The 12,754-nt window shown below is 46.7% G+C and overlaps 1 protein-coding gene across 1 annotated transcript in view; it reads right to left on the reverse strand.

The window, feature by feature from the left end:
- Window positions 1-10,556: 10,556 nt before the first annotated feature.
- LOC101689254 overlaps window positions 10,557-12,754 on the reverse strand; it is a 39,530-nt gene continuing 37,332 nt past the window's right edge. Inside the window, exon 2 of the mRNA XM_013062833.2 lies at window positions 10,557-11,424. Coding sequence (XP_012918287.1) covers window positions 10,843-11,397 — 555 coding nt within the window. The 5' untranslated portion in view covers window positions 11,398-11,424 and the 3' untranslated portion in view covers window positions 10,557-10,842. The remainder of the gene's footprint in view (window positions 11,425-12,754) is intronic.

Here is a 12,754-nt window from a genome sequence, read left to right on the forward strand (position 1 = left end):
CCAGCTGAGCTCCCACACCCTCAGACACATCTTCGTGTTCCCCACCTCCTTGTCTTTGCACTTGCTGTTCCCTCCATCTGGGATGCCTTCTGCCCTTCCCTCAATCTGCGCCCACGCCAAACCCACCCAAACTATCAGCCTGGCAAACCATCTTCATTGTTCAAAGCCCAACTGGGAGAAGACTTTTCTTACCCGTAAGTCCCCTGCGGGATTGGTACACCCTTGGGCTATCTCTGCTTCCCCCTGCTTGGAAGCCCTTCTTATCCCCCATCACAATTCATGTTCTTAGCTGGCAGCTTCCCCTCCTACCTATGAGCCTGTGAAGGGCAGGAAGACAGGTCTCGTTCACCTTTCTAAACCCAGCACCCTTCCTGACAACCCGGTCTGATGCACATGTGCTGGATTGATCGGAAGATGGAAGATTTATTTCAGAGGAGGGGAACACAGCCCTGACCCTCTTGGGCTGAGTGACTTCTGTCTTTGGTTTGCTCTCATAACACTTTCATGGAGCCTCACACACTGCCCGGATGCCAGTAGCTTTGCCCCTAGAGGCTCTGGAGCTAGGTTGCCTGGGTTCAAATCCTGACAGTGCACTCTAAGTGTGACTCTGGAAGAGTGACTTACCCTTGCTGGGCCTTAGTTTTCTCATCTGTAAGATGGGGAAAACAATATGATTCATGTCATAGCATTGTCGTAAGATTTCAGTTAGTTCATTCATTTGGAGGCGTGCCTAGCAGATACCTCCCGGCATTCACTATTTGGTCTAGTGACTATTTGCATCACTCCTTACTAGACTCTCAACCTGGAGGGAAGTATTGCATCTTCTTCGGTGCTTTTTGTACAGGCTTGCCTAGCGTAACACCCCATAAGGCTTGACTTTAACTGGCAAGTCACCTGGAAATTCAGAGACATATCATTTCCCTATCTGGTTAGCCTGTGGGAATTATAATAATGGGCAGGTCAATGAACATCTAGCCAAGTATAACCTACTCAGGGAAAGACACCCAGAGGAAAACAAGCCTGCCACATCTACTTACTTTTTTCTTTTTTTAAGCAATTCAACAAGCACTGTAGACAAAAGGAAACTTGTGGACTTGTTTATTAATACTGCCAACAACAACAAAAAAGACTGCCAACAACTGGGTACCTGGGTGGCTCAGTCGGTTAAGTGTCTGCCTTTGACTCAATCGGGTCATGATCTCAGGGTCCTGGGATGGAGCCCTGCGTTGGGCTCCCTGCTCAGCGGGGAGCCTGCTTCTCCTTCTCCCTAGGCTCTTCCCCCTGCTTGTGCTCTCTTGATCTCTCAAATAAATAAATTAAAAAAATAATAATAAAAAGATTGCCAACAGTTCTTTGACCAAGATTGCACTATCCTGAGGTGGTGAAGGTACATGTTTAGTTACAAGCAGGGAGTTGGCTCTGTGCTGGGAGACAGGAGGCAGGGTCCGATGGACACTTGTCTGTTAATGGAGAGATCTCTCAAGGGTGAGCACTGGGTCTCCCAAACACCCAGATCACTCAGGACCCGCTGCAGGAAAGCAGAGACCACCACTGGTGTTTGAGGCAGAAAGGAATTGCGTATAAGATACTGGTTCCTTCACAGTCTTGGACAGGTACAAGAGGTTTGATGCTGGGCCTCTAGGATAACCTCTGGCGTCACCCTGCTAAACCTCTGGCCAAGGGAGTACCTGCTGCTGCCCGCTCAGGAAAGTGGGGATCAGGAGAGGACCCTTGGAACTGGTGATTTCCAGAAAACACCAGAACTACAACCCAGGGACCAGGATAGCAAAGTTCACTTTGTTATTCCATAACCTTGTGGACCAGCAGCACCTTTAATTAATTAATTAATGAAATCTGAGTATAGTTGACACACAATGTTATATTAATTTCTGGCGTACAATATAGTAATTCTACACGTTTTCCAGGGCGCTATGCTCACCATGAGTGGAGTGACCCTCAATCACCATACATTGCTCTGACAACATCATCGATTATCTTCTTTGTTCTACGCCTTTTTTATCCATGACTTATTCATTCCACAACTGCAGGTCTGCACCTCCCTCTCCCCTTCACCCATTGGTCCATTCCACCATCCCTTTGTCTCACTTCTGTCTTCCCAAGACCACACTCTGGGTCCAGTCTCCAGGACTATAGCTTCAAGGGAGTCCGGAACATCGGTTTTGGGATTCCACTCTGAGACACAGGAAGGCACATCAGAGCAGTTGAAAGGAACCTAAGACCAATTGAGCCACCATATTCCTCGAGGCCCTCACATGCTATGCTTCAGTCACTGGCCTTCTGACTGGTCTCTGAAGGTACTACACTTGTTCCCCCGGCTTAGAACTTTGCATTTGCTGCTCCCTGTGGTTAGAACCCTTCCCACAGACCTTCCCAGTCCTTATTCAAAGGCCTTCTAGGGGCCCCTCTCCTCTGGGTCTCGGGGCTGCTCTGGAAACAATCATAAGAGGCAGCAATTCCTAGGATTGGTAAAGTCTCACTATCTGGGATGAAGGGCTATTCTATCACCTTGTTTCATTTTCTTCTTAGTACCCATCACTAGCTGAAATTATTATTTTTTTCCAAGATTTTATTTTTAAGTAATCTCTACACACAAAGTGGGGCTTGAACTCACAACCCTGAGATCAAGAGTTATACACCCTTCTGGCCAAGCCAGCCAGGCACCCCTGAAATCACTGTATATATTTACAAGGTCACTTGTATATCACTTGTCTTCCGTCCTTAGAAGTTTCGTGAAAACAGCAATTTTGTTTTCTTCTCCCCTGAATCTCCAACATCTAGAATAGGGCCGGATGTGCAGCACATGCTAAATAAACATTTGTTGAATGACCCACTGAGGATAGAGATAACATAGCACTTTGCACTTATCTCCATTACCTGATTTATCATATCATATCATAATTACTTCCTTGCATGTCCCTCTTCTTGCTTCAGGGCTGGGATTGCATCTCCTTTTTTATTTTTGCCACACTTCTTGACACAACGCCCAGCATACAGTTGGCAAATCATGCATTTTGATGAATGAATAAAAGAAGAAAGAAAGAGAGAGAAATGGAGAGAGAGAGAGAGAGAATGAATGCATGTGTTTAGGGAGCATTGAGGTGTGTTCCAGGATGTCTGCAGGTGGGGAAGGAGGATACTTTCTGTACAAGGTGATACAATGATAAATAAAATCATGTCAGTCAGGGGCACCTGGCTGGCTCAGCTGTTGAGCATTCCACTCTTATTTTTGGCTCAGGCTGTGATCACAGGGTCTTGGGATTGAGCCCCTTGTTAGACTCTGAGCTCGCAGGGAGTCTGCTTAAACATTTTCTCCCTGTGCCTGTTTCCCCCCACCCCATGCTCTCTCTCTCTCTTTCTCTCAAATAACTAACTAAATAAATAAATCTTTTTATTTTTTTAAATAAATCTTTAAAAAAAAATAATCTCAGTTAGTTCAGAAAATGCAAGAGATCCTCAGATCAGAGGGTGGAGGAGGTGGGGTTGGGCGGGAGCTTAGCCTGGACTGAGGAAGGAAAATGGAAAGAGCTGGGGATGTTTGGATTGGAGTCGCAAAGTGTCTACTTGCAGAATTGAGAGGACTTCTAGTGGCTTGGGCACTTTTTACAACTGTTTGCTCCCAATCCCTCTGAAAGGGATCACTTTTTCCCCTAAAACTCTGAGAGGCAGGACAGCTCAAGTTCCGGTCTCCACATCATTCCTAGACTATGTCTTAACAGCGTCATGCTGTTGGGGCAAGAGAAAAGCCAAACATCCCCTCATCCCCTTTTATTTTATTTTAAATATTTTATGTATTTACTTGACAGAGAGAGACACAGCGAGAGAGAGAACATGAGCCAGGGACACAGGAGAGGGAGAAGCAGGCTCCCCACTGAACAGAGAGCCTGATGGGGGGGCTCGATCCCAGGACCCTGGGACCATGACCTGAGCCAAAGGCAGATGCCTAACAACTGAGCCACCCAGGCACCCCTAGTTTTTTGGGTTTAAAAAAATTATTATATAAAAGATCTTATTTATTTATTTATTTATTTATACGTTTTCTTTTTAAGCAATCTCTATACCCAACTTGAAATCATAAGCCTGAGATCAAGTCTTGCATGTTCCACTGACCGAGCCAGCCAGACACCCCTAAACATCTTTTACAGAAGATGCCTTCTAGTGTTTCCCCTTTTAAGACGTATTTCTTTTTTCCTTTTTTAAAAAGTTTTTAAAGTTTACTTATTCATTTGTCAGAGTGAGAGAGAGCACAAGCATGGGGAGCAGCAGAGGCAGAGGGAGAAGCAGGCTCCCCACCAAGCAGGGAGTCAGATGTGGGGCTCGATCCCAGAACCCTGGAACAAAGGCAGACACGTAACAGGCTGAGCTGCCCAGGCATCCCTTAGGATGTATTTCTAAAGAGGAAAGGCAACCTTGGTAGGAGGCAGAAGCAACTTCTAGAAAAGCACAAAGTCTTTGCCTTCGATTCAGGTCCCGATCTCAGGGTCCTAGAATGGAGCCCCACAGCAGGCTCCCTGATTGGTGGGAAGCCTGCTTCTCCCTCTTCCACTCCCCCTGCTTATGTTCCCTCTCTCACCATGTATCTCTCTGTCAAACAAACAAACAAACAAATAAATAAATAAAATCTTTTTTAAAACATGGAAAAGCATAAAGCCTGAGCACTTTTTTACCTTTTTATATATCCTTATTTTTGTTTATTTTTTATTCTTTTAAAGTAATCTCTACACCCAGCTTGGGGCTTAAACTCACAACCCTGTGATCAAGAGCTGCACAGTCCACTGACTCAGCCAGCCAGGTGCCCCCAAATCTTTTTATGTCTTTAACATTTAAGCTATTTCTGGGGTGCCTGGGTGGCTCAGTTGGCTGAACCTCCGACTCTTGATTTTGGCTCAGGTCATGATCTCAAGGTTGTGAGCTCGAGCCCCGCAGTGGGCTCCTCGCTGGAGGTGGAGCCTGTTTAAGATTCTCTCTCTCCTTGGGGTGCCTGGGTTGCTCAGTGGATTAAGCCGCTGCCTTCAGCTCAGGTCATGATCCCAGGGTCTTGGGATGGAGCCCCACATCGGGCTCTCTGCTCTGTGGGGAGCCTGCTTCCTCTTCTCTCTCTGCCTGCCTCTCGCTGACTTGTGATCTCTGTCTGTCAAATAAATAAATAAAATAAATCTTAAAAAAAAAAAAAAAGATTCTCTCTCTCCCTTTCCCTCTGCCCCTCCCATTCCCCTTCTTAAAAAAAAAAAAAAGTAAGTTGTTTCTAACAATCACCAGATAATTGTTTGACTCAGCCTTTTACATATACACAAATACACAACATGTCACAAACACAGACACATAAATATGCACACAAACCACAACATATACAAACACACCCGAATATTCACATACACAAACACACACAGTCACATGCAAAAAATACATACACAGAAAGCCCTTGTTTGTGAAACGAAATTAATATGGTCAGAAGGCATTTGTAATACCTATGTCTAGGGAAGAAAATCATTATTCATTTATTGAAAAAAGTAAGCATTTTAAATTTTTAAAATTATTTTTTGTTTTTATTTTTTTAATTTTTATTTTATTTGTTTTTTTAGCCATTTTTTAAAATGGCTATTTGACAGAGAGAGATACAGCAGGAGAGGGAACACAAGCAAGGGAAGTGGGAGAGGGAGAAACAGGCTTCTTGCTGAGCAGGGAGCCTGATGCAGGGCTCAATTCCAGGACTCTGGGATCATGACCTGAGCTAAAGGCAGACGCCCAATGACTGAGCCACCTCGGTGCCCCTATTTTTTATTTTCTAAAAAGATTTTTATTTATTCATTGGCAGAGAGAGACAGTGAGAGAGGGAACACAAGCCCCTGTAAGCATTTAAAAAAAAAGATTTTATTTATTTATTTGACAGACAGAGATCACAAGTAGGCAGAGAAGCAGGCAGAGAGAGAGAGGGGGAAGCAGGCTTCCCGCAGAGCAAAGACCCTGATGATGCGGGGCCCCCAGGACTCTGGGATCATGACCTGAGCTAAAGGCAGAGGCTTTAACCCGCTGAGCGACCCAGGCGCCCCTGTAAGCATTTTAAAAAACATTTTATTTACTGAAGTAATCTCTATACCCCATGTAGGGCTCGAACTCACAACCCCAAGATCAAGAGTCACATGTTCCTCTGACTGAACCAGCCAGGCACCCCAAATATTTTTAAAAAATATTTTTAATTTATTTGACAGAGAAAGAGATCACAAGTAGGCAGAGAGAGCAGGAAGCAGTCTCCCTGCAGAGCTGAGGGGGGTTTCACTGAGCAATCTGCCCACGTGAAAGTCTCAAGAGTCAGGGGCTGGCTCTCAGAGGCCTTTATTAACCTCTTATCGGGTGGGCAAAAGGATTGGGAAAATCAGCAAAGCATCAGGCCATGTGTGAAGACTAGGGGTTGGAAGACACCAAAGAAAGGGAAAGAAAGGGCTTTGAGGGCTGCCTGGGTGGCTCAGTGGGTTAAGCCTCTGCCTTCAGCTCAGGTCATGACCCAGGGTCATGCGGGACTCAATTCCGCATTGGGCTCACTGCTCAGCAGGGAGTCTGCGTCTCCCTCTGCCCCACCTCTGCTCATGGTAGCTCTTTCTCTGACAAATAAATATTAATTTCTTTTTTTAAACTTTTAATTATTTTATTTTAAGATTTTATTTATTTATTTGACAGAGAGAGAGGGAACACAGGCAGGGGGAGTGAGAGAGGGAGAAGCAAGCTTCCTGCTGAGCAGAGAGGCTGATGTGGGGCTCCATTCCTGGACCCTGAGATCATGACCTCAATGGAAGGCATTGGCTTAACGACTGAGCCACCCAGGCGTCCCTCTGACAAATAAATTAAAAAAAAAAAAAAAAGAGAGAGAGAGCGAGAGAGCGAGTGAGGTCTTCAAGGGCTGAGGAGAGTAGCAATTGATGTGGACAGTTGTGAGGGAAATGAGGCAGGGCAAATGGGCATCTAGGCCCTGAGGAAGAAAGAAGAAAAGCAGATGGAAACATCTGACATGTCTCGAAACCAGCGGGGAGATGTGAATCCAGAATGAAGTCTGCCCTCCATGAGCCATGGCTGCTAGGAGAAACTCAGAGTTAGAGGTGACAGCAGTGGGGTGGGAAAGATGCTTAGAAATATTTAGTGGTTGTGTGCTTAAGAGCAAACGCCTCTGGGAACAGCCAGCAGGGACCGTGGGAAAAGGGGAGACCCTCTTCTCTCTGGGGAAGTTTGTGTCTGCTTGCTTCCTCTTGACACTATCGTCCCCCATGCAGATCTGCTTCCTTCACCCTGAGGTAGCTCTACTATCCCAGGGGTATATCTGTACCTTCTCAGGCTGCCACCCTTCTGGGTTTTTTTTTTCCTCTCTTCTCACAGCTCTTCCAGCTACAGCTTAGGTGTCTCCTCCTCCAGGAAGACTTCCCTGACTCTCCAATCTCCAAGAGTTAGGACTGCTCCTATGGCCCCTAGTGCTTCCCTCAGCACCCACCATATGGGTCTACATGGCCCTGAGTGACTCAGTACTCCCTAGGCTGGGAGCTTCTTGAAATGCAGGCTGTGTCTTACTTTCTAGGATATTCCCCAGTTCCTCGCTCAGGGCCTGTGACACAGCAGACACTCAGTGAACCTAGAGAAGCAAGGGAGGATGGAAGGCTGGAGATCTTCACGGCGCTGGGGCAGGAGGGGGCGGCGGTGACAACTCTCGGAATAGGTCCTTCCCAGCAATACCTGCACTGCCTGAAAGGCTTGTTTTAGGCTTGGTGAGGTGCAGCTGGAAGACGAGGTGGTATTTCTAGTGTCAGCAGCCAGAGCAAAGCAAAAGAGGGAAGGAGGAGAGGGACAAGGAAGCTGAAATTGTATCCCTTGTGAATATTTCCCACCTGTAACTTTCTGCAGGCTCCAGAAGTAAGAGAAGAAAGGAGAAGGAAGAGGAGGCCGAAGAGCAGTAGGACTTTGCCTGTAGACCATAACCACCAGGTGGAACAGGGTCGATAGTCGCTCGTTCTATTCTGCTGCGGGTCTGAGTCCATTCGTTTCACAAATATTGATCGAACACATGCTATGTGCCAGGTGTTGTTCTAGGTGCTGGGAAAACAGCAATGAGGAAAATACGGTGCTCATATTTTGGGGGGGTAGAGGAGGTAACTATCTGTAGTAAGTCAGGTGATAATATGTGTTATGAAAAAAAAATAAAGCAGGTTACAGGGGGATGACGTGGGGGGCGGCTCGGTTCATGTAAGTTGGTAGGGAGAACCTCTCCAATGACTTTTGAGCAGACATCTGAAAGAAACAAGAGAGAAAGCCAGTGGGTATCCAGAGTGAGAACATACTAGTCTGAAGGAACAGCAGGTGCTAAGGCCCTGAGGCTGCTGTGTGCTGGGGTGTGGAGGAGGACCTTCAAGGAGGCCAGTGTGGCTGCAGCAGGAGGAGGGAGGAAAGCAGTTAGGAGGGACATGAGAGGGATGACAGGCAGCATTTCCAATGTCTGGAGGTCAGGGAGATGAGAAGGGCTAAGGAGGCAGTTGGTGAATGGAGAGTGACCACCCTGGTGTCCCACAGACCAAAAGAACGAGTGCTGTTTGCAGGTCAGGGAGGTCAAAAGCCATGGAGCAGTCCAGCAAGAGAAAGCTGAACTCAGGACTGGGCAGTGTGGAGGCCACTTTACCAACAGCAGACTCAGTGGAGTGGAATGGGTTCTAGAGACACTGGGAAGCTGAGGTGGGGAGGCTGGTAGATGACAATGCTTTGAGGAGCCCTAGGGTAGAGGGGCGCACAGCCTTGTATCTGACCATCTTAAGCTTCCTGGCATCAGGTATCTTAGCTGAGCTGATTCTTGGAACTCTGCTTCCCTCTCCACTTCTTCTGCACACTGGTCTCCTGTCTCCCATCCTCTGCTCCCCGCCACCCTCTTTCCCCTCCCCGCCACCCGAGATGAGGGATTAGCGCCTGAAGTCAGCCCATGTTTTATTTTTTGTTCCTGGTACCAGTCAAGGCATGCCTTGTGAGACTAGGGCGGGGACGCACACTATTAGTCTTCAGCCATCGTTGTCTTGAGACTCCCTAAATCCCTCATCTGCCACCCCTAGAGGATCTGCCTGGGAAGGCAACAGCGTTAAGCAAAAGCTTATTGATGACTGCCATCTGGTGGTCACTTTAGGAACTGTCCTGGATCTAAATCTGGGACCTACAGGGTGGTGCCGAAGAGTTGAGTGAGTTAGAATAGCCAGGCACTTACTGTCATTACGCTCGTGGTTTGGAGGAGTGTGTTTAAAATAAATGTGTCCCTTGAATTCACTTCCAACATTTTTTGAATGAAAAGGAAATATCTTAAAAGGAAGTCTCTCTCTCTCTCTTTTTAAATCTTGGTCAAGATAAGAGCGCTTCTCAGGGGACCAAGTAGGATATTGTGTATACAGTCAGATGATCAAGATTCAAATGCTGATCTTGCTAGTGTGTGACCTCGATCACATCGCTTAAGTGCCCTGAGTCTCAGTTCCACCAAACCATAAAATGGGAGCATTAGAATTAAAACAATACCAGGTAGAGAACGAAAAGAACTCTCAGTAAAAGATGCTTTCCTTTTGTTAACAGTAGCGGCATACCAGCTCTCAATGCTGAGAGTGTATTGCTCTAACCTAGTGGTTCTTGGGGCACCTGGCTGGCTCAGTTGGAAGAACATGCAACTCTTAATCTCGGGATCATGGGTTCCAGCCCCACATTCAGTATAGAGATTACCAAAAAATAATGAATAAACTTTAAAAAAAAAAAGTGGTTCTCAACTGGGAGCAATTTTGCCTTCCGAGGGAACATTTGGCAACGTCTGGAGATATTCTGGGTTGTCACAAGGGTGAGGGGATGCTACTGGTGTCCAGTGGGTAGAGGTCGCAGATGCTGTTAAACATGCTCTAATCCAGGGAATAGCCCGCTACAGGGCAGAATTACCCCATCCAAAACATCAATAGTCCTTAAATGGAAAAAATCCTGGAGCTTCCTTAAATGTGGATTCTTCTTGCCATGTTATGGACCGATATGACCATACCTATTGGAAGAGTATGAGAGGAGCAGAGTGATACATGAAGCTGGAAAGGGATTCCTTGTACAAGTATATGCAGGAGCAAAATGAGGCTTCAGGTTACTGCGCTCTCCATGATGGTAGCCATGAGCCAGCCATATGTGCCTATTGACATGGAAGTTGAAATTACTCAAAATGGAAAAAAATTTTGGGCGCCTGGGTGGCTCAGTGGGTTAAGCCGCTGCCTTCGGCTCAGGTCATCATGATCTCAGGGTCCTGGGATCGAGCCCCACATCGGGCTCTCTGCTCAGCAGGGAGCCTGCTTCCTCTTCTCTCTCTGCCTGCCTCTCTGCCTACTTGTGACCTCTATCTGTCAAATAAATAAATAAAATCTTAAAAAAAAAAAAAAAAGAACATTTCCATCAGCACAGAAAGTTCTATAGGACAGGTACTGCCCCACAAGGGGTCAGCAGAACCAGGCATTGGTGGGACAATCCTACCAATGGGAGAAAAATAAGAAACTAAGGATGTGCAGAGAGAAGGGGATCATGAGAAGTGACAGCATATGCCCATGAGATGGTTAAGCAAGAACAGAGGTGGTGTTTAGTAAAAGGCGAAAACAGGTCACACACAGGTTTAAAACAGTTCACACACAAGTGCACAGTAATTGGTCTATGCAACCCACCCTCCCCCAAGAATACTCTTCAGCGCCTAGAACTCAGGAACGCTGAGAAGTTGAGCGGAATCAACAGAAGGCAGGTTAGGGAGAAGGGAGCTATGGCTGAAGAGCGCCATCCCTTTCTTCCTCTTCTTCTTGGCAGGGTTCAGTTCAGCTTTCGGTACAGCGTTCCCATCCCAACAGGGGACCACGAATCCATCGTACTGACGGAGGAATGCCTGCGGCGAGCTATTTTGCTTAAAATCTTGGGGTCCTTGTAAAGGACGTAGGCATGCCTAATGAGGAAAGGCAGACAGAAGAAGTGCAAGAGCATACGGGAGATTTGGAAGATCCAGTACAGGTAACTCAGCTCCTTGAACTGCTCTTCGATGACGCCATGGATTAGTATGACCATGGAGAAGCTGATGAGCTCATAGGCAATGATCCACGTGGTGTAGCACAGCAGCCCCAAGTACTTGTTCCAGTGGGTACAGTAGATGAGCAGCAGGCTGAAGGTGATGGTGAGGGTGCCTAAGACAAAGCTGATGCTTTTCTTGTGGGTCAGCATCCAAGACACGACCTCAGATTTTGTTTCCTTGTAGATGCTGACTTTGTCCTCGAAGCCGATGGTGGTAATGTGGTTCAGGTCAATGATGAGGAACTGGATGGTGTTCAGGGCAGAGAAGATGCCCACCACGAGGCAGAACGTTCTGTCTTTCATTTTAGACGTGTTTTATCACGGCGTATGCTGCAGGGGGATAAAAATAATGGAGGTCCATTACAAGATGGTAGAATTAGCCCTCGATAAATTCCTCGAGCCACTGATGTAAATGGGAGAGTTTAGAGTAGATTGGCATGTGGACAGACAATGGGCCCATGGTCCAGGGACAGGGCATCTGGCTCCCAGCTTGGACCTAACGAGCTATAGGTGATCACGTCACTGTCAAGTGAGGGCCTCATTGGCCCAGGACACTCCTTAGGTAGTTCCCAGCTCTGTTTGAAAGGCAGCTGTGCTTTAAAGTGGCAAAAAGGGTGTTCCTGTAGGTGCCAGGCTGGTGGGAATTAGAAAGCTCCTACATCTGGAACGATGAGGAGCTGATAAACAACATCAGAAGCTTCACACCATGGGACTCATGGCTGGGGAGTCAGTGGAAGGAAGTCAGTTCTGGGCTCTTCTCTGGGATATTTGTCTCTCTGATGTCAGGAAACTAGCATGGTTCCTCAGGGGCCTGGAATCATCCCTGCATCTTTTTTTTTTTTTTTTGGTGGTAGCAATTGTTTCACTGTGATAAAATATGCATAACATAAATTTTTACCATTTTAGCCATCTCAAATGTACAGTTCAGTAGCTTTAAGTACCTTCACACTGTTGGGCAACCATCCTCACCATCCATCTCCAGAGTTTTTTATATACTCCCCAAGAAAAGATCCTGTACCTATCAAATGCTGACTCTCTGTGCCCCTCCCCCCAGCCCTTGTTCACCATCATTCTACCTTCTGTGAATTTCACTACTCTCGGTCCCTCACAAGATGCAGGGGCAATCATATAGTATTTATCGTTTTGTGCCCAGCTTCTTTCATTTACCATAATGTTTTTCAAGTTCATCCCAAATAATTTTTTTTTTCAAAACTTTTTTTTTAAATTTTATTTATTTATCAGAGAGGGGGGGGAGAGAGTGAGCACAGGCAGACAGAATGGCAGGCAGAGGCAGAGGGAGAAGCAGGCTCCCCGCTGAGCTAGGAGCCCGATGTGGGACTCGATCCCAGGACGCTGGGATCATGACCTGAGCCGAAGGGAGCTGCTTAACCAACTGAGCCACCCAGGCATCCCGTCCCAAATAATTTTTTGAAGCATATATTTATTTGAGAGAGAGAAAGAGAGGATGCATAAGTAGAGGGAGGGGCAGAGGGAAAGACTCTTCAGTCAGACTCTCCATTGAGCATGGAGCCAGATGCAGGGCTCCATCCCGTGACCCCTGAGATCAGGACCTGAGCCAAACCCAACAGCAGGGTGCTTAACCAACTGAGCCACCCAGGTGCCCTCAATGTCCTTCTACCTCATTCCCCACTATTGTGGC

The sequence above is a fragment of the Mustela putorius genome, unplaced genomic scaffold, assembly GCF_011764305.1.
Source record: "Mustela putorius furo isolate JIRA1106 unplaced genomic scaffold, ASM1176430v1.1 tig00003983_pilon_pilon_pilon, whole genome shotgun sequence".
Taxonomy (NCBI): Eukaryota; Metazoa; Chordata; class Mammalia; order Carnivora; family Mustelidae; genus Mustela; species Mustela putorius.